The sequence below is a fragment of the Lygodium microphyllum genome, chromosome 22 (genome assembly GCF_053477565.2).
Source record: "Lygodium microphyllum isolate KBCC chromosome 22, Lygodium_microphyllum_v1.1.10, whole genome shotgun sequence".
Lineage (NCBI taxonomy): Eukaryota > Viridiplantae > Streptophyta > Polypodiopsida > Schizaeales > Lygodiaceae > Lygodium > Lygodium microphyllum.
This window is the reverse complement of record NC_141156.1, coordinates 62,019,814-62,046,021: the sequence shown is the minus strand read 5'-3', so window position 1 is coordinate 62,046,021 and position 26,208 is coordinate 62,019,814. Positions and strand designations below refer to the sequence as shown.

Here is a 26,208-nt window from a genome sequence, read left to right as displayed (position 1 = left end):
GGAGTGTTGTCCGTTGCTTGAAAACTGCGATCCTGCGTTGCACGATTTCGCTAATCCTTCTTTTTACATAAAATCCTCCCAAAATGGTTGCAAGCTATATGCTTTCTTTTACATGTCATTCTATTGTAGAAGTCGGCTATAGTTTTTGGATTTTTACAAGAGATAATATCTAAAATATAAAAAATTGGCTAAGCTTGTCCAAAAATCTAGTATTTTTGAACCATCCACACTACGAAAACTGACATTAATATAGCATTTGCTGTCTAGATTAATAAGAAAGCCGCACTCTAGAGTTTTTCATAATGAAACTCAGACAATAAGCACTGCATCAGCTCGACAATAGCGGAGGCATTCCTAGTCTTCCATGAGCGGATAACCTTGTATGGGACAGACAAGTGTGGGATCGGGTTGGGGTTTCAACCCCTACACAAGATCCCATAGGTTCTGGGAGTCAAGGACATGTCTCATTAAGTTTGAGCACGTGGTAAAGTTTGACCCGTTAAAACAAGTTTTGTCATTAAATGCATGCTTGGCAGAAGATGAGCTAGAACCATGAGGTGTCGGGTAAGGTGGAGTAAGATGGATGTGGGGGATAAGATGGTGGAGGTGGATATGTTTGATAGGTAGGAGGGGGGGGTGGGGGTAGAGGTGGGTAGGCAAAAGTAGATTGTGAGTGTTCAATGAGTGCCGATTGAGGCGGAGACATTGGAATATGAATGTTTCCATAAGGTGTCGGTGAAGGTGGAGGCACTGGGACACAGAAGCCTTGTTCAAAGTGAGGCTGGGGCATAGTAGTATGACCAGAAGGTCCATTAGGTAAACCCATGGAGGTAAACTGTGGAGTCAGCTGATCCACACTCAGGAGAGACTGGGGGAATACCCAGGCTGCAATGATCCTGAAAATGTGTGTGAAGTAGGTGGAAAACCACCCGGCTGAGGGAAGGATGAGATCCTAAAGGATGTGCCTATGTTTCCATAATCCCTTGGTGTGATGTGCGGTGCGACATGAGGTATCTGAAATGGAAATGTAAATGGTGTGAATGGAAGTGGAGAAGCAGTAGAAGAATGTGGTGGGATGGGTGGGTTTTGAAAATGTGGTGTGTGAGGTGCAGATGCATTTTGTTCATTTTTATCAATTAATGATTGGAAATGAAAATGTAAAGATGATGATACACCATGCAATGAAGAAAAAGGAAAATTAAGTTCTTTCTGATTTTGTGAATTAGACAGAAAAGAAAGAAGGCTAGAGGAAGAGGTACCTGGCTTTTTCTTATAATCCCTATGACGTGTGTTAACATACAAGAATTGGTCCTCAAGAGGACCTTTTCGGTAGTCAACAGATTGGACTCTTTCTTCCACATGATCTCTACCAGAATATTGCAAAGTAGAAGAGGTAAAAGAAGAATGAACAAAAGACGAATCTAAAGTACCTTGCATCGGAGTGGACGGAAGAGGATGGAAGAAAGGAACGTACTCCGGGTCTTGTTCTCCAAGAGGAGGGCCCATCCTTGATGGAGGTCTCGAAGGTGCTATAACATCATCAGATTTACACGCAATATCTGAAGAGAGAAATTTATGCCTACCTTCATTTAGAAGCTTTCTTGAAGGGCAATCCTTTGAGCTCCTCAATCTTATTTCATCTATAAGCTATGATCAGTTTGTATTCTTCAGAGGTCAGCTTGCCTAGCTTTTCTTCCATGTAATCAGAAGTGTCTTCCACCATGTCGGAACTTTGTGGAGGAAGCTGATTGGCCTACTCTTGCTCGGTTCTCGGCATAGTTGGTTTTGGAGACTAAATCGGTGTTGTTGTGTTTGAAGTCATTTGAACCTACAGTTGTTCTTGCTTCTTGTGTAGAGCTTTTAGATCAAAGGTCTAGGTTTCTCAGAGAGTACTAGGCTTTGATACCATGTAAAGAAATACCCTAACACAGAAACATAAACATAAATCGTATGACAAAGCAAAGACTGATAAAAGAACACAGTTAGGGTTAGGGTAACTCAGAGACAATGAACATAGTGAATGAATGAAGTGATATGACTATCGAATATACGATGCTCATGCAGCAAATACACTATGCAGTGAATGAATGCTGTACCTCGAACTCTTATGTCTCAAGGATCAGGGCAGGGGTAATGAGCTGGAGAGTGTCATACTTTGAATGGATCCCGAATCGTAGCAAGGCAGCCTCTGGATGTCGAACATCAGCAAACGCAATAGTGAGAAGCTGGATCTGATGTAGATAGCAATGAGGAGAGAGAAAGACTAAAAGCGCAGACTGTAGGACTGTGATGATGTGGTAGGTTGTACGGCAGCAGGTCTACATAGGAACAGCAGTCACCTGGCTGGAATCAGCTCCAAACTGCGTGAAGAGGGCTGGAAATCAGGTGCTAACTGATGGAGACAGCAATGGACAGCTTCGGTCTAAGATGTCCTCCACGAACGGGGTGTGGATAGCAAGCTGAAACACCTGGAATTTGCAAAAACGAGATTAAGGACTGAATGGAGGGCAACATATGTATTTATAGAAAGTTTGGGCCCTCTCAAGTGGGTTTGTGCTTATGGGACACAGTAACTCTCTAAGATTGTGTTTCTTTTAAATAAACAAGGTTTATTCATTAATTAAGCATGTTTTGGGGCTGTTTAAGTAAAGCTAATGCATAATTAGCTCAACAGAGGGGATGTAGAATGCGTAAGCTCCCCTTGCTTTGATACCATGTCAAAATATGACTGATGTGAAAGCAAACCAAAGAGATAGTGGGGTTTGCGAGGAGAAACAGTGTGTACGACAAACACAAGAGAGAAGAGAAACTCAGATTGACAAATCATTGAATCATGCTAAGCAAATCAAGCTAATACTGTGGAGCCGAAGCTCTGAAGATAAGTGGATTGTCTTGTTTGAATTAGGCGGCAGCCCTTGTAGGGAGTGAAATGCAATCCTTTGATAGTAGGATATCAATGGTAAATGCAAAAGGTGAAGAGGGAGCGGAATGTAGTTCTCTTAGGCCATCGGAGTGAAAGAAGATCATCACCAGCTAGGAACACATACTCTGGAAGATGAGATGAGGATCAACAGGATGACTTGTCCGATGAAGAAATCCAATCTTTGGTGGAGTAGGATCTGCAAATTTAGTCTCTTGATTGAAGTTGATGTTGATGCCAGAAAGGGGTTTGGATAGCAAAACGTTGACAATTGACGCTTGATGATGGTGAAGGTCGCCAATGAAATAGGAGCATCCAGATTGCAAAACACAAATATGAAGATGATACCAGATGGAGTGTTGATGCCATGTAGAGGAACTTTCAAACACAGGCAGAAAGATGACGCTAAGTGGAGTAGAGCTGACGCTTGATGGAGTAGTCACCAAAGGGATAAATGCAGCTTGTGGAGGCTAGAAATCCCCAAACATAGTTGCTTGGAGCTATAGAAGGTGATGCCAATTGTTGAGTGAGGTCACTAGCAGGAGAGACAAGGTCTGCGACCAAAAATGTAAGCTTGAGGATGATGAAGACAGGGCACTTGGCAACAAGAGGGATGGAGATGGTGAAAGCTGGCCATGAATTTTAATGTCCTCCTGAGGGGTGTGAACAACAGTGGAGAGGTTGGAGAGAGAATGGAGGAACGAAGAGAGAGAATGACAAAATGTCGGAAGGAATGAATGAGTGGGATTATGAATGGGTGGAGTCAATGCTGTATTTATTGGCACAGATTGTCTCGAGTGGTGCCCATTGAAGTCTCTTGGGAGGCACCTAGAAAGCCTTTTTGGGGCTGTAAATGGAAACCAAAAATAGGAATGAAGGAGAAGAAATGTATTGAATGACTTGGTTTCTCTAGGCCATTCCATGTTTGTCTCAAAGTCACATAGACTATCATGTTACCTATGCTTACTTATTTTTTGCTGCCTTTTCCTTGGATTGCTACTACCTTGAATGATCTTATTTGGCACATCTGCTTCATGCTATGGAAAAAAAACTCACTACATGTAGGTAATTCTTGGATTTCTTGGAGCCACGTTTGCAACCCAAAAACCATAGGAAGAGGAGCTATTTTGGATGCTGAGACTCATATGGTGACTCTTTGTTGGTTACTTCTTCGAGCTATGTGCATTGATCATCACCCTTGGGTCTTTATTATTGGTTTCTTTTTGGAAGATTGAGGACTTGTAATGCCACCATTCGGGGCTCTTGATGGCACATCCTTAATAATGTTGGTGAGTTCTCCATATCTTCCTCTTTCTCGGTGAATCATTTGGTATCCTCATGGAAGGTAGTTCTGTAGAAGGTGCAATGGCACCCAACAGGCAATCATTTGGCTGCCAAATCCTTCTAGATGGAATTGTTGGTTGTATCAAGGCTGCTCTCATGGAATGGGAAACATGAGGACTGTGTTAGCCTGCTCTTTATCATTCTCAGTCTGTCATCTCCTGGTTGTGAGCTCCTGTCAGAGTCTGACAGGAGACAGAGGAGCTCTGTTGGTTCGTTTAGTGGCTGTCCTTGTCAGTCTGCAGCCTTTGGGAGTCATACAGCCCATACTGGGCTGTTATTCTGCAGTCGGCCCAGTTTCCTGGGCAGGTCGGCCAGATCTGGCCAAAGTCGGCCAGATCTGGCTGGTCGGCCAAATCTGGCCAGGTCGGCCAGATTTGGCAGGTCGGCCAGTTTACTGGCCTGGGGGCTATATATAGCAGCCCCCCCAGTCATTCCAGCATTGTACTCTGCAGATTCAGCACTGTCTCCGTCATCTCCGTCTCCGGCATTGGTGCTGCCATTGCTTCCAATCTGTTCTGGTGCCCTCACTGACGCTCCGGGCTGTGTGCAGGGACTGCTCTGTCCATTTCAGTGTATTCAGCATTCATCTCAGTCAGTGCAGACTTTCTTCCTTCATTCTCTGCTTTCTCTCTCCTATCCTCTGTGTTCGTGTTCTTCTTCCGTTGCGCACTCTCACATGGTATCATCGCCTGATTGAGAGCACGGAGGACATACCCTCAGGAGTGAGATACCTTACTGCTGCTGCCATCTGATCAACAACTGCCAGGCGACTTCTTCAGGAGGCCTTTCAGCCTGCGTTTTCCTGTCCACGCTGTCTGTAGAGGCTGCCACGTCATCCAGCGACGCAGAAACCCTGCGTTTTCCACCAAACTGTCCCTCCTTCTGCTGGGCGACCTCTCTATAGGCTGCGTTTTGCTGTTCTACTGGTCGCTTCCACTCCAGGCGGCACATTTCCTGCTGGCGACTTCTTTCCGGGCTGTTTCCTGGTGCTGGTGGTCTCTTTTCTGGTGATCATCATCAGTTATCTTTGCATTTTGCAGATCCAGGTGTTTGTAGGCATTCTCTGTCTGCGTCTTGGTGGTTGGTGACCACATTGCTGGTCATATTTCGACATCGGCACAACTTTCTTTGGTATTTTGCAGATTGGAAGATGTCTTACCAGTTTTCAGGCTTTGATGACTCAGAGGATGAACTTCTTTCTCATCATTCCCCTGAGCGGAGGCGGGATTATCATGAGGTTCGACGTCGGGAAGAACCTCCTCGCACTTGTCCTTCTTCAGTCCATGCATCTCAGAGGGTTCCATCTACCGTGAAGGTTTCTTCAGTGAAGACTGCTTCAGATGTGTGGATGCCTTCCTTGATTCCCTCTATTCAGGTGCCGATTCTCCCTTCCTTTCCGAAGGAAGATAAGTTGGATGGTTCCAACTACTCCTCTGGTCATGCAAGGTGGCCTGCATCCTCGATACATTTGACCTTTGGGAGCTTGTTTCTTCACCCATCGACCATCCCCCCGCGGATTCGTCCGATGGCACCTCTATGGATCGTGCAGCCTTATGGGATAGGCTCAACTCTCGAGCCCGTTCCTTTCTTTTTATGAGTCTCCATGATTCCGTTCTTGTACATGTTCACAAGTTACAGACCGCGGCGGAAGTGTGGAAGAAGCTTGCGTCTTTGTATCGGCACAAGACATTTGCCCACAAGATTTCCTTGGAGAAGAAGTTGCGGATGCTCAGTCTTGATGATTCTCCTTCCATGAAGGAGCACATCACGAAGATGGAGGATATGCGAGGCGAGTTAGCCTCTCTTGGTCGTATGATATCGTTTGAGGATATGGCGATGATTCTGTTGACTCAGCTGCCATCACCCGATATGATGTCTTCTATACCAGCCTCATCACTTCGAGGACCCGTGAGACACTCCTATGGGAGGAGCTTTCCCCCACTTGTCTTGGAGCATGACGAGCGACTCAAAGAGGTGGGAGCTAGTGGCTCCACCAAGGCATTTACGGCCGGCACAGGTGGCGGCAAGAAGAAGAAACAAAAGAAGGAGAAGGCCAAGGACAAGAAGGAAGAGGACAAGAAGGATGCGAAGGAGAAGAAGCCCAAGTGTCCCCATTGTGGGAAGGGCACTCATCCTGAGGAGAAGTGTTGGCAGAAGTATCCCCATTTGAAGCCTAAGGAGAAGGACTCGAAGGCGGCCCCAGCCACAATAGAATCTGCGTTTGTGCATGTCTTTGTTAAGGAGGATACAGCCCTAGCTTCTACCACACAGGAGAAGCCTTGGCTCGTCGACGGTGGAGCATCTTCACATATGACCTTCAGTCAGGATTGGCTTCAGGATCTTCGCTCCAGAGGGGGTACCATCACCATTGGTGACAATTCTACAGTCCCTGTTCGAGGCGTGGGGACTTTACCTATGTTTTCTGACAGGCGGTCTTCCTCTGCCAAAGTTCTCTATGTCCCTGATTTGGGTTTTAACCTATTATCTGTGCATGGCCTTACTCAGTTAGGTACCGGAGTCATTTTTACACAGGATGCAGTTACCATGGAGGATGCTTCTACAGGTGATGCTCTTTGGACAGGTACACAGGAGGGTGGGCTTTATACGCTCACAGCCTTGGCTGCGCGGACTTCCCATGAGCTTGGGCTGCTTTGGCATGCTCGGTATGGTCATTTGAACCTTGATTCTCTTCGTCGGCTTCTAGGAGGAAGATGGTAGAGGGACTTCCTGATTTCCCTCCTCTTCACACTTTGTGCCCTAGCTGCTTGAGGGGCAAGCAGCACAGGCAGCCACACCCTCAGGTTGCTTCTAGGAGGGCTACTTCTCCGCTTGAGTTGGTTCACACCGACCTTTGCGGACCTATGGGCACGGCCTCCCTTGGGAAGGCTAGGTATTTGATGCTGATTGTGGACGACTTTAGTCGTTATGTGTGGCCTTATTTCTTGGAGTACAAGAGCGAGGCGTACTCCCGTTTCTGTGAGTGGCAGGTGTTTGTGGAGACCCAAACAACTTCCAAGGTTCATGGCGTTCGAGCTGATCACGGTGGCGAGTTCACTTCTCACCTTTTCTCTCATTTTTGTAGGGATCATGGTATTCGGGTGGAGTATTCCCATCCGAACACACCATCAGAGAATGGTGTGGTGGAGCGTGCGAATCGGACCATGGTGGAGATGGCCCGATTTATGCTGGAGCATAGGAGTCTTCCTCATTTCCTTTGGGGTGAGGCGGTGGCTACAGCGGTGCATATTTGCAACCGCTCTCCGACTTCGGCATTACAGGACATGACTCCGTATGAGGCTTTCTTTGGGAAGAAGCCTTTCGTGTCCCATTTTCGCATCTTTGGGTGCGATGCTTTTGTCCATGTGGACAAGAAGAAGAGGAAGACGAAGTTCGACTCTAAGTCGAGACAGCTTATCTTCGTTGGTTATAGCACGACCACGAAGGGATATCGGCTCTATGACCCGATGACGCGGAAGGTCGAGGTGAGCAGGTATGTGATCTTTGATGAGGCTTCGGCCTCTGAGGATCCGATTGATTCTCTCCCTTCACTTCCTTCCAGGATACCCCTTAGCACCCCCCCTATTCCTCCTCCTTCGGCTTCCCTTTCCCCTTTGGTGGATGTGACTCCGTCTTCTACGAGCTCTTCCCCCTCCACTTCGGGATCTTCACGGGATACATAGCCTTCTTCTGATGCGGAGGATCTACCTTCACTCGGTGAGGGGGAGTCCCTCTCTGATTTGGGTGCTTTGCAGGTTTCGGAGACCCCGCGGTCTCCCTCACAGTAGCAGGAGTCTCTCAGGATTCCTTTATGGTATCGCCAGCTCATGCAGGATTCAGGTGTTACTCACTTTCTTGCTTCTTCTACAGGCCCACGTCGATCAGCATGTTTACAGGCCTAGCGGGATAGTTCACTATGTGTGAACTATGCTCTTATGTCACAGATTCTTCAAGATTCCGAGCCTTCCACTGTGGAGGAGGCTCTTGCACAGGATATTTGGAGACAGGCTATGCAGGCCGAGCTCGATTCCATCGAGCGAAACCATACGTGGGAGCTTGTTCTGCGTCCCGCGAAACGGAAGGTGATAGGTGTGAAATGGGTCTTTAAGACCAAGTATCTTGCAGATGGCTCCTTGGACAAGCATAAGGCTAGGCTTGTTGCCAAGGGTTTTGCACAGCGTGCAGGCTTGGACTACTTCGAGACTTTTGCTCCTACAGCCAGGATGTCCACCATTCGAGTTCTTTTGGCTCTTGCTGCTCACCACCGTTGGCCTGTTTATCAGATGGACGTCAAGTTTGCTTTTCTGAATGGCATTCTTGAGGAGGAGATTTATGTTTCCTAGCCTCCTGGTTTTCTTGTGCAGGGGAAGGAGGATCATGTCTACAGGCTGCGGAAGGCTCTTTATGGCTTGAAGCAGGCTCCTCGTGCTTGGTACTAGCGGATTGACCTCTTCTTTCTACAGAGTGGCTTTGCACGCTCCGCTTATGATCCCAACCTCTACTTACGGGTTGTGGATTCTCTTTCTGTGTTCCTTATCTTGTATGTGGATGATCTTATCATTACAGGGAGCGACACTCAGTAGGTGGAGCATACACGGTCCATTCTTCAGCAGGAGTTTGACATGGCGGATCTAGGGATCCTTCACTTCTTTCTAGGCCTGGAGATCTATCAGATGGCAGAGGGCATTTTTATCTCGGAGCACAGGTACATCTCCGAGCTTCTTTCGGAGTTTGATATGGCTGAGTGTCGGCCTATCTCATGCCCCATGGACCCCGAGTCCAAGCTTTTGACAGCTGGAGTTCCCCTTTCAGATCCCACCCGTTACAGGTGCCTTGTCGGCTCTCTTATCTGGCTGCTTCACACTCGGCCGGATATCTCTTTTGTGGTGGCTTTATTGTCTTCTTTTATGCAGACTCCTACCCAGGATCATTGGCAGGCAGCCTTGCGGGTTCTTCGCTATTTACAGGGGACTCGATCCTTCGGGATCATGTATGGAGATGGGATTACCCTTTCTGGATGGAGTGATTTTGATTGGGCAGGTGATGTGGATTCGAGACGATCCACTACAGGTTATGCTTTCACCCTTGGATCCGGTGCTGTCTCTTGGAGCAGCAAGAAGCAGCCTACTGTGGCACTTTCTTCTACAGAGGCTGAGTATCGGGCCCTATGTTTGACCGCTATGGAGGCAGTTTGGCTCCGTCGCTTATTGGCGGAGATTGGCTTTTCCCAGACCGGACCTACGGAGCTGCACGTGGATAACCAGAGTGCTCTTGCTCTGGCCAAGAACTCGGTGTTTCATGCTCGCACGAAGCACATTGAGGTTCAGTATCACTATGTTCGAGAGCGGATCGTGGATTCGGAGCTGGTGGTGGTCTATTGTCCTACGGCGGCCAATGCAGCTGATCTCTTTACGAAGCCTTTGCCTCAGGCTTCTTTGCTTCATCACATGCGGTTCTTGGGTCTTCAGACCCTCCCAGGATCTGAGAGGGGGTGTTAGCCTGCTCTTTATCATTCTCAGTCTGTCATCTCCTGGTTGTGAGCTCCTGTCAGAGTCTGACAGGAGACAGAGGAGCTCTGTCAATTCGTTTAGTGGCTGTCCTTGTCAGTCTGCAGCCTTTGGGAGTCATACAGCCCATACTGGGCTGTTATTCTGCAGTCGGCCCAGTTTCCTGGGCAGGTCAGCCAGATCTGGCCGACTTGCTGTTATTCTGCAGTCAGCCCAGTTTCCTGGGCAGGTCAGCCAGATCTGGCCAAAGTCGGCCAGATCTGGCTGGTTGGCCAAATCTGGCCAGGTCGGCCAGATTTGGCAGGTCGGCCAGTTTACTGGCCTGGGGGCTATATATAGCAGCCCCCCCAGTCATTCCAGCATTGTACTCTGCAGATTCAGCACTGTCTCCGTCATCTCCGTCTCCGGCATTGGTGCTGCCATTGCTTCCAATCTGTTCTGGTGCCCTCACTGACGCTCCGGGCTGCGTGTAGGGACTGCTCTGTCCATTTCAGTGTATTCAGCATTCATCTCAGTCAGTGCAGACTTTCTTCCTTCATTCTCTGCTTTCTCTCTCCTCTCCTCTGTGTTCGTGTTCTTCTTCCGTTGCGCACTCTCACATACTGATCCAAATTCAAGTGCATGGCACGTTTGGGCTTGATTTCTACTGCTAATGCCACCTTGTCAAGCCGCAGTGTGTTGATGTCTTTCCGCACAAGTGGAAGGCTTTTTTGGATCCCTTGGGGCTATTGTGACTTATGGGGTCAGATTTTGATGGTTTTGCAGCATAGACAACACTTTCTTGCCCTTAACTCTGATAATCCTTGGCAGGATTTGGATATTGCAGGATGATTGGATCTTGAAAAGGCTTCGGCTAATCAGGTGTATCACCTCATGATCAAAGATCACCATTGGCTGGTCACCAAAGCCAATGCTATTTGGGGCTTGCATAAATCTAAGGCTTGGTGGAAAATGACTGTGATGAAAGGCTGGCTAAATAAGACTCGCTTCAAATGTAGTCTTTCTTTGGAGAGTGATGATTGGTGGTATTTCTCTTACCTTAGCTCTTTTCAAGCACCGAATTTTGAATGGCAATTGTTTTTTTTGCACTACCAATGTGGAATCCTCTCATCACGGATTTATTTTTTGCCCCATGACCAAAAAATCTAATTCTTAGTCTGGTATTTAGAGAGATGTCTTTTAATCCCTCTGATTGGGCCTTTGCTAGGGAAAAATTTCCCACTTTCGCACATTTGCATGCGAAGATATTGTTCCTTTCTCAAAATTTTGGGGCTGTTGGTACAATTGGGTCATCCTAAATGTATTCATTTTTGAATTGGCACTTGGTGTCCAGGGACATATATCTAGGCTTACAGATATTCTACATTGGCAATTAGATCTCCTTAAGCATGCGCACAACCCCATTTGAAGATTCTATTTCACCTTCTCAGATTTTGGGGTTGCTGGCATATTTGGGTCACTTGCAATGCGTTCATTTTTGATGCCATCTCGGGCATCCAACATCATGTTGCGAATCTTAAGGGACTTCTTTAGTGGCATCTTGATCTTATTCAGCATGTTGATACCTTGACCAGAGATGATTTAGTATCTTGGCATTAGGTAGTCTCTTACAATGACCCTACCTCGAATTTTGTATTTATTTGTGCTCTTTTAGTCATCTGATAACACACACACACACACACACACACACACACACACACACACACAGAAAACAAAGGGACGTAGCTTAGTTGGTTAAGTTAAACGCATGGTGACTAGAAGGCCTTGGATTCAACTTCTACGTCTCACACGGTCATTTAGTATAGGTGCCAAAAAATGGAGATTTGAACTTGGGTTAGTGAGTTAATAAAATAAGTGGCTTATCACTAGGGCAGTAACTTGATTGAGAGAGAGAGTGAGAGAGAGAGAGTGAGTGAGAGAGAGAGAGAGAGAGTGTGTGTGTGTGACGTGTGTGCGCACGTACGCGTGCCATATGAAGATTTTGTTTCATTTCCTCCATTTTTGGGGTTGTTGGCACCATTCAACAACTTGGAATGCTTTTGTTTTTTTGATTCTGCGTTTCAAGTGCAGAGACACCTTGCTAAGTTGAAAGGTTCCCTACATTGGTAGGTGGACCTTATTCAACACATTGTTCTCCTTTCCACGAAGGACTTGGTCCTTTGCTATATGACAATTTTTGCTGCTTCTTTGCAGTGACTTTTGTACTCTTCTAGTCATCAAAACTTTTGTACTTGTGTAGTCATTTGGTACTCTTGTAGTCATTTGATATAATATAAATTACTCATTACTCATTACTCATTACTCATTACGAGAGAGAGAGAGAGAGAGAGAGAGAGAGAGAGAGAGAGAGAGAGAGAGAGCGCACATGCACCTTCACACATTGTGAAGATATGCCAGGATTTGGATAGAGAAAACATAGAATGTACGAACATGGTTGAAATACAATAACTCCATTAGTTATACAAAAAACGCAAGCCCTAAACGAAAAATGCAAAACACAAATACAAATAGAGAAGAAAGAGAACTTTGAAGTGAATGAATTGATGCTGTAAATGAATGAGAGAGTACATAATGCTCAAGGGTGGAGTTGTCCAACAATCGTTGGCTTTCATGGAATGGATTGATTAAGCATGGGCATGGTGATTGCATGAGTAGCCTAGGGAGGAGGAATAGGGACACATGGGGCAAAGGATGGAGATCCTTGTGTGAAAGCGATCCATGGAGCGTTTGACAGGGAATCATAAGCAGAGGATGGAAATCCTTGCATCTGGGAGGTCCATAGATGAGAAGATGAGTGTCTAGGGGAAGTGAGAAGGATACCTATCACCCACGTCCCAGGGTAAACATATGTGCTTACTTGCGGATGTGGGTGAGGCGCATTGTTAAAGGGTGGTATTTCTCCTAGCGATATACTAGGGTGCAAAGTGGCATTCACTTGAGGATAGATGACATGGGGTGTAGAGAGAGAGAAGAAACTGGGAGCAAAGATGGAAAACCCACCAACTCCTATTGTACTAAATGCAGAAGTGCAATGCAATGCTAGATTATTGAATGCAAAAGAAAGAGATTCAGAAGATGTGGGTGGGATGGGAGGGAAGTGTGAAAGAGAAATGCCAACTCCATGCTCAGAAGAAATAGAAGACATAGTTCCAAGTATATTTGTAGATGTATATTTGCATCTAGAGCTTCCTTGATTAAAATTGACATTCTGAAAATTATCCGAATCTTGCATAACCAAAGGAGAAACATGGGAGGGTGTTGATTTATATGACTCAGAGGGGTTATGTGGACTTGACATTTGGCATGGTTGAGATGAAGAAGACGGTTTACAAGTCATCCCAAATGTCATATGTCTTCCTTGATTGGAGAGGTGGCTAGCCTCACCAACCGGTCCAGATGTAGTAGAAAAGCTAGTAGGAGGGAGGTAAGTTGGACCATACTTGTTGTGTATGAATTCAGTCATGAAGTCAGGAACAGGAGAAGAAAGTGAAGGTAAAGGTGAAGGTGAAGTGCCGTCTTCCTCGTTGAGTCCATAATGCCTCCTCAAGGCCTCCAATGATGGAGCATCTTGAAAAGACAACGTGGGACCCCAAGAAGAAGAAGTCTAAGACATTGTGAAATGGTTACGTGTTGTCTATGAAACTCACACAAAACCAAGCCTCCACAATACCACATGATACTCTTTAAAATATCATTGGCTCTAATACCATGTGAAGATATGTTAGGGTGTCACGAGGACGTATTTTTGAAACCTCACTTAACATGTGGATTAATTTTTAATCACATGATTAAGTATATGTTACACATGTGAGGTGCAACTGGGGTTAGAGTAAATTTATGAGCCTGGGACCCGAGGAAATCATGAGATGTTAAAGGCAAAAGTTGCCATAAGTTATGCCGCATAGGTACTTGGTGGTATCTGGTGCCAGTTGTTGGCCTAGGTCATTCATTTGGCCTTAAGTGTCAGTTGTGGTGACACTAGAGAAGTGGCGTTTAATAATACCTAACGCCAATCTGATGGTCAAAGATGGCGCAAAGACACTCGTGAATGGAAGTTGCCTAGCCAATTTAATTATTGACTAGTTAGATTATTTTTCAGTATTTAAATACTGAAAATTAATATTTAATTATGGTTAATGCTGGAAAAACCATTTGGGAAGGCTGCCACTGGTAAAAAATGCCCATGTAAGATTGAAAAACGTCTTTAGAGGCTGGAGAGGCATTTTTAGTGTATTCAGCCTACAAGAGAGAGAGAGAGGAGATGCTGCTGGTCTAATTTCAGCCTGCAAGAGAGAGAGAGAGGAGATGCTGCTGGTCTAATTTCAGCCTGCAAGAGAGAGAGAGAGAAGAGATGCTGCTGGTGTGATTTGTAGCCATTGGAGGACCTTCTGAGGCATCTAGGGGCAAGAGAAGACCAATCAATAGTCGGTGACAGCATCTATAGGCTGTTGAGACAGGGCAACAATAGTAAATGATTGATTTTCTTCGGTTCTTTGCATCTACAAGCTGTCGAGACAAGGCAACAGTAGTAAATGACAGATTTTCTCCAGTTCTTCATGAAGAAAGTCTGAATTTTCTCTCTCCTCAGCATTCTCTCTTATCTTCCAGTCTTTCTACAGCCTTGCTTCAAAGATTGTAGCATTAAGATCACTAGAGACAGAGAAATTTCAGATTTCTGTGCTATAAATCCTAATTTGCAACAAAAATTAGGGTTTAGCAGCGGCCTCGAGAAGCGTGCCAGAAATTGGAAGATCCAAGACTTGGATTTTTCAGGACTAAAGGTGAATTTCAGCTAAATTCAGGTGGAGGATTAGCGAGCCATTGAATTTGGGGCATTTTCATCGTCTATGAAGTGGGTGAAGGCCAATTAAGTGCCCGAATCAAGGGGCATATCAGATCAAAGACTTGTTGGTCACTTTGGACAGTAATGGGAGTTTGGATTGTGAAGGGGATTGGGAGAATCCCATTGCAAATCAACTCTTTCTTAAATAAAGCTAAAGAAATAAAGGGGTGCCAATTTTGGGGCCAATCGGGTGTGCATTGTCCAAGATTAGTAGGTAAATTTGTATTTTTCAGATTTGCATTTATTGTTTGCTGCTGTAATTAGGTTGTAATCAGGGATTTACCACCCATCCACGGAAGGAAGACTGGTTTCATAGGGTTTACACAAAGAAAACACAGAATGTACAAACACGACTGAAACACAATAACTTAGACAATAATACAATAAATGCAGACCCTAAACACAAGATGCAAACATGAGTAGAGGAGAAAGATAACTCTGAAGTGAATGAATCATTGCTGTAAATGAATGAGATAAAGGACAGAATGCTCAAGGACAGAGTTGTCCAACAGTTGGTGGCTCTTGTGGGAGTAGGCTGAGGAAGGAGTTGACGTATTTTATCGATTGGAGTTGGATCCCGAGTGTAGTAACCACCAAAGTAGAGACTGGTGGAAGAAAAGTGCTGAAAACACAAAAACGACCTGCTGTAGATGCAAATGCAAATTAGGCTGATGCTTGAAATGGAAGGGCAACAGGCTGGAAGCTAGAACACAGCAGTTTTGGGGCTGGAACTGGTAAATGCAGCAATGTAACTGCCTGAAGATGATGGCAGCTGATCACTGGCAGCAGTGGGAGGCTGGGCGACAGTTGTAGACCACATAGTAGCAGTCGCTGAGGGCTGGACAGCTAGTGGAAGAGGGCTGATGGCTGAAACCCGCAAGACAAGGACAGGTTGAATGGTGGGCAGCTTGTCTATTCATATATGCAGAAGGATCCTTCCAAATGAGGGCTTTGCATGTGGGATGGTGAAACTTTCTAGAACCGCTCCCCATTTAATGGCACTTTTGGTAATTTACATGTTTTGGGGCTGTTTTAAAGAGCTCATCAGAATGTAATGCATTTTTAGCTCAACACACGTCCATGTTATTTGTAAGCTTTATGGGCTGTTTTAAAGAGCTCATCAGAATGTAATGCATTTTTAGCTCAACACACGTCCATGTTATTTGTAAGCTTTGTGTATTTGTTTGAATAAGTGAAATGTGGTACATTTTGTTTTGAACTAATAACATTTGCTAGTGGGAACCCCTAATTAATTGATTCTTCTATCTAACCTTGATGAACAGAGTTATAGCTTCTTGTAATGACTGGACTAAGCTGAATGGGAGCTTTTTACTCAATGCCATCCCCAAGAAGGCTATATTTTATATAGAGGGGCCTTCAGCTGGTGTTGATATCCTAGTGAAATACGTGGACATTAGGCCACAAGGGGTAACAAAAGAAAGAGATGAATCTTTGTGCAAGGTTAAGAAGCCTTAAACTTTTGATGTTTTTGACCTATGCTAACTTTCTATATTTGATGTCTATGGTTTTTGACTGCTAAGAGTTGCTACTTCTGTTGCAGATTGTTAAAGAAAAGTCTCATCTAGACAGCTTGGAACTGGTGCTAAAGAATCCCAACTTTGAGCAAGGTTTACAAAATTGGTACGGTAAAGGTTGCACAATTTCTTTATTAGACTCTGGTCACTCAGGAAGGAATTTAAAGTCCAAAGGAGATTGCTGTGCTGTGGCAAGTAAGAGAACAAGTGGATGGCAAGGCATTGAGCAGGAGGTGACAGGGCTTTTGAAGCCCAACAAGAAATACGAAGTTTCTGCTACTGTTAAAATCCGTGGAGCCATGCCTTCAGCAGAAGTGCTAGCTACCCTTTGGGTAAAAGATGAAGCTCAAAGGGATAAGTACATCACTCTTGGCAAGTGCGAATCTGGCCTTTCAGCTAAATCATGGGTTTACGAACCTTCTTCTAAATGTTAGTAGATTTTTGGAGGAGTGTATATCTTTCTTATTGAGCTTTTTCAGTTAGATGTTTCAGTATGGTCCCACTGAAAGGACAGCTTCGCGTACATGTTTAGAATAGTTTATTATTGTAGTTGCAAATCTCAATGTTGCAGTCATTTTCTTTGTTAAGATTGGGTCACTTCAGCTGTCAAAGGTTTTGAGACAGCAAATTTGGATGAAATAATGTTTTATGAGTGTCAGGTGCTGTCCAGCATCAATAAAGTTTGTCTCATTGTGCTCATGGTCAATCAAAGATAGTTGCTTCTTTCTTCAATGACATAGTCTGATTTCAGTTTTCATTCTTTTGTGATCTTTGCTACAGGGTAATAGCATCATCGACCAGATGGGTTACATTAAAAGGAAGCCTCCTACTGAATAAGAAACCTACAAAAGCATGTGCTTATATGGAAGGTCCACCAGCAGGGATTGATTTGCTGGTTGACAGTTTCTCTATATTTTCGGTTATAAAGCCTCCGCCTGTAAGGCCTAGTTTTGAGGTGCGTGCTTCTCTTCTTATGTATTGTTTGAGTTTATGATCTATTCCTACTTTTCTATTACACTTCTTAGGTTCTGTCTTCCTTAGTGTTGTGTTTCACTCACTCCTATACTTTTTCAAGGTCATGAGTGGAAAAATGAGTAGATTGCCTTTCTTGTTTGCAACTATTATTCAACTGTCAACAGCAGTTTAGCCTTAAAAACCACGAGCTGCCTGTACCAAGGCAGACTAAATAAGGGGTTTCTTAGCTCATATCTGCGAACCTTTTCATGACAGAATCAAGGTTTTATAGCACAATAGCCAGCAAAAACCTGCTTTACTACAGGCTCATGCCCTGCAATGTTGTAGTCTCAACGTGCTCCTCTGACACAGTTATTTTCTCACATATAAAAGAAGGGAGTCACTGCTTCACGCCAATGTGTATATGGCCTTGTAGATAGCACTTTGATGTACTAGGAGGGATGCATAGGTTGCCTTCCTTGCAGAATTTACATGGCTAAAGTCAAAAGGTCGTGCTCGGACTGCATGTGCCTGATTTTCCATCACATTTGGGAAATCAAACCTGCAGTTTTCATTTTTGTTAAGCTTGAAATGCTCTTTGTGGTTGGAACAAGTGGAGGGTTGGGTGTATTGGATCTGCAGTATACACAAAAAGAACAGCTCCAAAAGAAGACCAGATAGCATTGACCGGTACTTCCAGATTTGGCAGTGTCACCCCAACAGCAACTGAAACCATGGTCTTATCATCTTTTAATGAATTTGGCAATTCGTTTTTGACTCTACGCTATGCCTTCTTGGCTCTGTGTTATGCCTTTGTTGACCCGTCTTTTCACAATATCAACCTCTCATCTGAAAGCTAGATTTGCCCTTCTCTTTCTTTGTGTCAACATCAATGCTTCCATAATCATGTGCTAAGTCTCCTAAGCGACCAGGTAGCAGCAGGTGGAAAGTGAAAACACAAAGACGAATATTTTATGCACATTCAACATGCAGGTGAAAGTCCAGCAGCAGCTGCATCTTGGGAAAATAAAACTGCGACAGGTTAAAGGAAGAGATCTTCAGGAAGTACAAGACCAACCACCATGCAAAGCTTAGTTTTAGCTGGAGGTCAAAACCAAAGCTTTAATACCATTATGGAAACCTTAATGACAACGAGCTTACCAAAATCAAGTGAAATGGGAAGGCATACCCACACAGTTAATGCACAAGAGAGCAAAAATAGGAAATTGCAGTACTTGACAAGGGTACTTCTATGTAGACAGAGCACATCTTTATTGTTGAGAATCTCATGCGTTGTGCAAATTAAGGGGATTCCAATTCATGGTTAAAATCTTCACTTTTGCAAAGGGTGAGCCCACCACTCCTTGGACCCAGGTCATGGGTGAGTTCTGATCTGCACACCTAATAGTTGTGAGAGACTTAATACACACATGGGAAGCGAAGATGAAGGGGCAGGGGGTGGTCCAGTGGATTTCATCCATTTGTCCTACCAAGACTAGCCGACCCAAATAGACGAAGACATTGGACCAAGGGTGTCATGGACTGCCTAGGCCCTATGGTGATCACAAAGGTGATTGAGCACTCTTGTTTTTTTATCTTTTTGAACTGAGAGTTGGCTCATCGATACATATTTTGAAACTCTTAAAGGGAACCATAGTGCAGAAGCACTTCCCAAGGGTGTTAGGGATGAAGATCAGTGAGGAAAGGTGTGAATGCTGCATAGGGACCACTCGCTTGTTTGGGATCTGCTGTGCATAATGTTTGCACAAATCTCAGCTTGATGACGTAAAAGGGAAGCATGCTATTTAATGCATGGGTGTTCACTTGGAAGGCTTCCCAATTGGGTTTCACCCTTCCAAAGCTCCCATAATACATAAACATGATGTGAATGCAAGGGGTAATGTGAAAGGGAACACAATGCTAATGGCAGGAGGTGCCACTTGAGGAGTGCCCTTTTCCCTTGTCATAGGGGATTGTTCACTTGATTGAGAGCCCCTCAACAAGAAATAATGCATGCATACAAATGGGAAAAGATGTCGATGTCAAAGACAATAGAAGACAAGCTGAAACCTGAATGTATCAAGAAGGGAAAGCAACTCCCTATCAAACCATGGAGCCTATGCCGAAGGAGGAGCTGAATTCGGTGTGGGTGCCAAGAACTGGATGTAGAAATAGGAGAATCTCCTCAATTGGAAGAGCTGAGGAGGAATAGTTCGTGTGTAGCATCGAAGAGTTCTTGAAATGTGGCCTCAGAAGGGAAACCTCTGGAATGCACCTGGCACTGCCCACATACACGTGCTCATATGCCAGGCAAGCAATGGGATATCTGGGGGAAGATGACATGCCAAGAGAGTCGTGTGAGCAGTAGGATTGCATGAGAGTCAGATCCTGTGTGCAACCACCAGCAAGATATGGTGATGCAGGTCAAGGTGATGGAAACAGATCCCAGAAGGGGAGAAAGGTGACTATGACAGACTGTGAAGGGCACAGTGGTTGTGATCAAGGATCATGGTGAATCAAGAGCAGCAGATATGTATTCTGTTACACCTTGTGTTTGTGCCTATTGTGAGGAGCAATGAAGAGAAGTCTTGCTGGTGAATGGGAGAGTTCATGAGTTCGGCAATCTTGAGTGTTCATGGTAGGATATGGCTGAAAATTGATTGAGGATATGCGTGTGGCATAGAAGAACTGAACCAGAATCGAAGAGAAGAGTGCTGGTTTATGATTGGGATCTTGATCCTGATACTTGTACAAATGTCTATTTAACACGCTTTTTCTTCAATTTGATGTACACTGAGTGTAAATGTATGTTACAGCTAAATAATGAAAACTTATGAAAAGTTGATCAAGATTCTTTTCCCAACCCACCCCTCCCTTTCCCACCTATTTACAGATGGAATCTTGAAGAGCTCATGTTCACATGCACATGATGATTCCTATATAGTGTATTGCAGTGCGTATGTTGATACTTCTTTCCTCAATTACCTAGGCTTTTTCTTTAGTTTGATGTACACTGAGTTTAAATGTATGTTACAGCTAAATAATGAAAACTTATGAAAAGTTGATCAAGATTATTTTGCAAATATAGCTGCAGCATTCTACCTTTTTGATTTTGAATAAGCTATATATCTTAGTTGAAACATTTCCATCCTCTGCAGGATGCAAACTTTGGAGAAAATATTGTAGAGAATCCTAACTTTTCAAGTGGCTTATATGGATGGAACTCACTTGGCTCATGTTGTTTAACCATCGAAACTGGAGCTCCATTGATACTTCCGCCAGCTGCCAGAGATACCTTGAAAATTGATTTACCAGTAACAGGAAAATTTCTAGTGGCAAAGAACCGGAGACATGATTGGGAAGGTCCATCACAGACAATTACTGAAAAGATCAAGTTGTTTGTTCCTTACCAAGTCTCTGCTTGGGTACGGGTAGGTCGTGGGGGTGTTGGACTGCAAAAGGTGAATGTGGCAATGGGTGTGGATGGCAAGTGGATGAATGGTGGTGAAATTGAAGGAGATCCAGATTGTTGGAAAGAGCTTACAGGCTCCTTCCGTTTTGAAACAAAGCCAGAAAATGTGTTACTTTATGTGCAAGGTCCTTCTGCAGGTGTTGATTTAATGGTAGCTAATTTGCACATATTTGCAGTTGACAGAACAGAACGATTCACTATATTGAAGGCACAAACTGAAAAGGTGCACTAATATCATCATTCTATTGAGATCTGATTTGATGCCTTCCTATTATCCAACTATGACTTAGATGACTTTTAAATGTCCTTATGTTTGCTTTTTTTCTTGCCATCTTTCCTTTGAAAGACCAAAGGGGTAGCTTGTGAGAAGAAATACCCTAACACGGAAACATAAATGAAAGCGTACAACAAAGCATAAACTCAAAAGAATACAGTTAGGGTTAGGGTAACTTAGAGACAATGAACACAATGGAAATCTGAATTAATGACTGAATGTTGAATATACAATGCTCATGCAGCAAACAAATGGTGCAAGAATGAAAATTGTATCCCAAACTCTTGTGTCTCAAGGATCGAGGCAAAGGTGCTGAGTATGAGTGTGTCGTACTCTTGATGGATCTTGGACTGCAACAAGGCAGCCTCCAGATGTTGGATAGTAGCAAATACAGGAGTTTGTGGTGCTGGATCAGTGTCAAACAGACAAAGGAGAGAGAAAACTGCAAACACAGCAAGCTGATAATGACATGGCAGGCTGATGGTAGTAAAAACATATGTACAATAACTAGTAGGCTGATGGTAGTAAAAACGTAGGTATGATGATGTGGCAGTCCATATAGCACTGCAGATTGCAAATGCAGCAGCTCAGCAGGTCGTTTGCTGTAGACGATGTGGCTGATCAGCAAATGCAGCAGAAATTGATGTAGATTGTGCAATAGCGGCTCAAAATAGGTGCCTGATGGATCTAGACAGCAATGGCAGCTTCAGCTGAGATGTCCTATGTGAATGGCATGGGCTGTGAAGCCAGAGAGTCTGAAGCTTGCAAAAATAAGATTAGATTGAATGGAGGGCAGCCTACCTATTTATAGAAAGTTTTGGGACGTTGTACTGCGCACCGTTATAAACCTCTCTTGAACCATGTACCATTTTATGGTTTTCATTAATTAAGCATTTTTTGGCTAATTCAGCATGTAATGCTTATGTTAGCTCAACATCTTCTCTTAGGCCCAAAAATTGAGCTAGAAAGGAAGGCCAACCCAAAGGTTTTGGGGGTTTTTTAAAAAAAAAGTAGTTTTACCCCAAGGGATCCTACCTTAGAGTAGCCAGGGCATTAGACAAAGGGTATATGGTGTTTACCTAGTGGCTTACCAAGACTACAAAGGTGATGGTATCTTACCAAGGGATTCCAAGTGGTCACCCCAAGAGGCCAAGGCATCAGAGAAAGGATTCACTTCGGTTGCCTAGTGGCCTACTAAGTCCTATAAAGGCGGATAGAACCATAGTGAATTGTGTTTTTTTTTTGGTGATAAGTTTTGGTGCAAAAAGTAGAGGTGGCGGTCTATTAATAGACAGGAGACTCGTAGCAAGACCCAAAGGCTTTCACAAAATAAGCAAGCTATCCCTACCACTACCGGATATCAATGATGAAGGAAGAGGCTAAGGGTGTGTGAAGTAGATATGGTGGGTATATGGAGAGGTAGAAAAAAAGTGCGGACAACAAGCTAGCAAAGCTAAGTAAGCAAGCGAGACTACCTTGCAGATTGCCATCAACAATGCCACGAATATGGTGGATCTAGAGTTGACCACTCAGAAAGACCGAAAAGGGATAAATGCGCATAGGTGCATATTTACAAGAACAGAATACCAATGTACTAGAGTTATGCAAGAGGCAACGCAGGTGTGATCATGCTCATGCAAAATGCTATCTAATGGTGCCACAATGCCCTCACAGGGGAATTATTCACTTGCCTAAGTGCCCTTTCACAATCATGTCATCTTGATGATGCGGATGAAGATACAAAGTATGGTATGCAAAAATGTTTGAAAAAGAAATTGTAAATAACATCTTGTTACTATCAAGAGAAAAAAGCTTCCCCCTCTTATTATTGAAAGAGAAAGCTAGAGAGAATCACCCTCTCTCTGTCAATGTGAAGTAGAGATGTGATTTTGGGTAGAATGTATTGCAACACTAGCCAATTAACCACCTTGGTCAATATATTTGTAAAGTTGTCGGATGAAGGCACAAACTCTAGGTGTATGGTGCGTAGCTCAACCTGCTCTTTGGTGAAGTGGAAGTGGATTTCCACATGCAACGTTCGTGGTGTAATTAGCGGATTGCACGCAAGGGCAATGGCACTTTGGTTGTCGTAGTAGTAGACAATGTTGGGAGAGTTGTATGGAAACTGAAGTGCCGCCAATAAGCTCCTTAAATAAATAGCCTTCGTAGTATCATAAAAAAGAGCCTGATACTTAGCCTTACCCGTGGAAGCTACCATTGTCCCTTGCTTATGGTGGCTGACCCAAGAGATGGATGGGGTGCCCAAGGTAAAGAGGTAGTCGCCATGGGAACGCAGAGTATTGGGATCTTGTGCCCAATCAGAGTTAGTGTATTGTAAACGTAATTTAGAATCATAAGTTAAGCCATAAGAATAGGAACATTGCAAATATCTCAAAACATGAAGACATGCAATCCAACGTAACATTCTTGGTGTAGTGAAATACTAACTAAGCAAACTAATTGAGTAAGCTAAATGTGGCCTTGTGTGAATCACCCAAAGAAGTTTCCCTACCATAAACCTACAGGTGTGCTTCTCAAAGGGCTAACCTAGGGTATCCTTAGAAAGATGGACAATGGGATCTAGAGACATGGCCATAGGCCGTGTCGAATATGTGCAATACTGGTCCACTAAATGAAGAGTGTACCTCCGTTGTAACTCAAAAATACTATCTCGAGATTGAACTACCTCCATTTCCAAAAAATAAGACAGCAGGCCAAGGTTTGTCATCTTTAAAGTAAAGCAAAGCTAGGCCTTTATTCTTGCTATGGCAGCACAATCCAAGCTTGTGTGATAAGTAAATCATCTACGTATAGCAAGATATAGTTGATCCCCTTCGAAGTATGGATATATAAGGGATATATTAGAATTTGCCAATTCTATGGGCAGTGCCCATGCTCAATGTTTTAGTTATTTGGTTTGTAGTGTGAACAAAACTACATTAATAAGTTGTGTCACTGCTTCTAGAGTTAGTTCTAGAGTTAAATTAACTCTAGTTGAGTTAGAGATAGGTCTAACTTACTGAAGACCTATTGTACTTTCATTCTATCATTCTAACACTTGCATCTTTTGGAATTGTTGCCCACTCTTCCTCATTGTCTTGTGTTCACTCACTCACTCACTCACTCTCTCTCTCCATTTTCCAATATTTGGTATCAGAGCAGCTTCTATGCACCAATCCCAAATAGCCACCGTTAGTCGGTGCTGCTCTGCCAAGGTCCTATTGTTGCCAGCCAACATTCAGCTTGAGAAAGAGAAGTTGTTGTTTGGGAGGAGGTACTGTTGGTGTTTTCAAGTGAGAAAAAATTCAAAACCCCTAATTTTTCAAATTTGGGGATTTTTGAAAATTTCTACAATATCTCATCCATCTTTCTTGTCTCATATCTAATTTCGAAGAAATTGTCAATTTCTCGCACTCCGTGCCAAGAAATTTGAGGATTTTTGGCCAACTTTCCCAATTTCTAAAATTTCTTGGAATTTCTTTAAGGAAAGTTGGAGCTTTTGCCCGATTCGAGTTTCCGTGCATGAATCTCCATTAAAATTGCCAAACTTAAGCAATTTCTTTGACATTGAAGTGAGAAATCTAGGGCTTTTCAGTTTTTTGACTCCGGCATGTATCACAAGGTGGATTCCAGCTGTTGGTTACTATTGGGCATGTGTCTTGAGACAACATTTCTGGAGAAATTCCGATTGTAAGGTAAAAATTTCTTCAATTTCTTTGAAATTTCAGGAAGAAATTTGGGGCTTTTGCCTTGCATGCATCCCAAGGCAGGAAATCAGTGGTACAACAACATTTAAATGCTACTACAGTCAGATTGAACAGTAAATTTTGGGAAAATTCAGATATGTTGGTGAGAATGATGTAATGTGCCCGCCCCTCAAATTGCGTGACACATCTTAGCGGTCCATCAAGAGATCAAGCTAGAAGACGCCGATCGGCACTCCTCAGGAATGACACGGGGTTTGCCAACTAGGGTCTCCCGAGTCTGCCTCGCAACGGAACTTATCTGGCCGTTCCCACTAGGATCTACCTGAAGTCCGGGTTCCTAGTAGTCGGGTCTTCCTAACAGCCTTCTAGCATTAGTCGACAGCTGCTCCACTTTGGGTAGATACAACTGGACCCAAGCAGATTCATACCGCACTTGGTTCAAAGAGAATGGGAAACGAGAGGGAGGCATCGCTCGACCTCTCTGCTCGTAGGGCATAGTCCCATTCCGGTCTCCTAAAACGTTATGAATCAGGGTTTCAACTTACAAGTTCCAAGGTCCTTGTCTAACTAATGTTCGCATCAAATAAATTCCATTGAGGAAAGCTCTCGGCTAACCGAGACCACCTTGCTGTAGGATGGACCTGATGGTCACATCCACCACGCTTCCCTCGGGGGTTGTTTTAGTTATCTAATTACCTACCACATTATGTTTGACACATAAAAGCAGCTTCCTTAATTAACCCGTTAATCACTGGTTCCTTTACGTAATTTAGGGCATAGACACAAAGACAAGATAAAACAAGATAAAACAGTTCTTTAACTTATCTTCATGTTAATGTTTGTCTCCCGTCCATACAAGAGAATTGAGTGTCCCTTTTTGCCTCCGTAGAAATAATCCTTCCGTATCTCGGAATACATTAAGTATCATGCTCGAAGGCAACATTGTCCCAGCAATCTACAGGATTGTTGCTCCAAGTTTCGCTCGTAGACTAGTACACAGCCCTCGAGATCCCATCTCGAGTCACGTCGGCCTCTTGTGCGGGATCCGGAGGCAAGGAATTTACGGCCAGAGCCTCCCCTGGCACCCAAGCGTCCTCCCGCTCCAAGCAGCACCCACGGAGAGACCTCTCGCGGCGGGTTAGGTCCATATACCCGGTGCGGCTAACAACCCCCTTGGATAGGGCCAGGCAGACAGTCGGAGATAACTGATTCTGCCTCTCCGTCCAGGCTTTTAACCTGAAGCATTAACTGTTTTGCCTTGAATTAGTTCCTTGAGCAAAGAAGTTCAAACAATGTACCTAAGTGTAAAATCACGATCATCTCTAAGGTCGTTTGTACGACCAACTGCTAAGGTGTGGTTCCTTTTTCCCGAATGCTCCCAGCATTCAATCTTGGATCGTTCGTGACTTGGCGAGATCCCAATAATCTCAAACAAGATCATGCAAGCAAATGTTCTTGGTAGGTTAACTTATTTTGACTTGCTCTTTCACTTGGGTTTTACCTCATGGTATCTTAACCCTAACCCAAAGCATTAACTGGTCAACCAAGGCAACGGACAAGCCTTATTCGCAACCCAACCAAGGGTCTTTTATTCTTCCAGTTCTTTACTCATCTCCCTCTAACCAAGTTCAATTAACACACTTGGCAACGCAAGA

General features: G+C 44.1%; 1 protein-coding gene across 4 annotated transcripts in view; it reads left to right on the top strand.

Moving 5' to 3' along the window:
* RXF12 (glycosyl hydrolase family 10 protein / carbohydrate-binding domain-containing protein) overlaps positions 1 to 26,208 on the top strand; it is a 70,015-nt gene that overhangs the window by 17,231 nt on the left and 26,576 nt on the right. For 3 of the 4 annotated variants that reach the window (XM_087662621.1, XM_087662620.1, XM_087662622.1), the window contains exons 3-6: positions 15,895 to 16,072; positions 16,173 to 16,522; positions 16,927 to 17,101; positions 20,259 to 20,795. In XM_087662621.1, coding sequence (XP_087518747.1) covers positions 15,895 to 16,072; positions 16,173 to 16,522; positions 16,927 to 17,101; positions 20,259 to 20,795 — 1,240 coding nt within the window. The remainder of the gene's footprint in view (positions 1 to 15,894; positions 16,073 to 16,172; positions 16,523 to 16,926; positions 17,102 to 20,258; positions 20,796 to 26,208) is intronic. The other variant, XM_087662623.1, reaches the window with a different exon arrangement.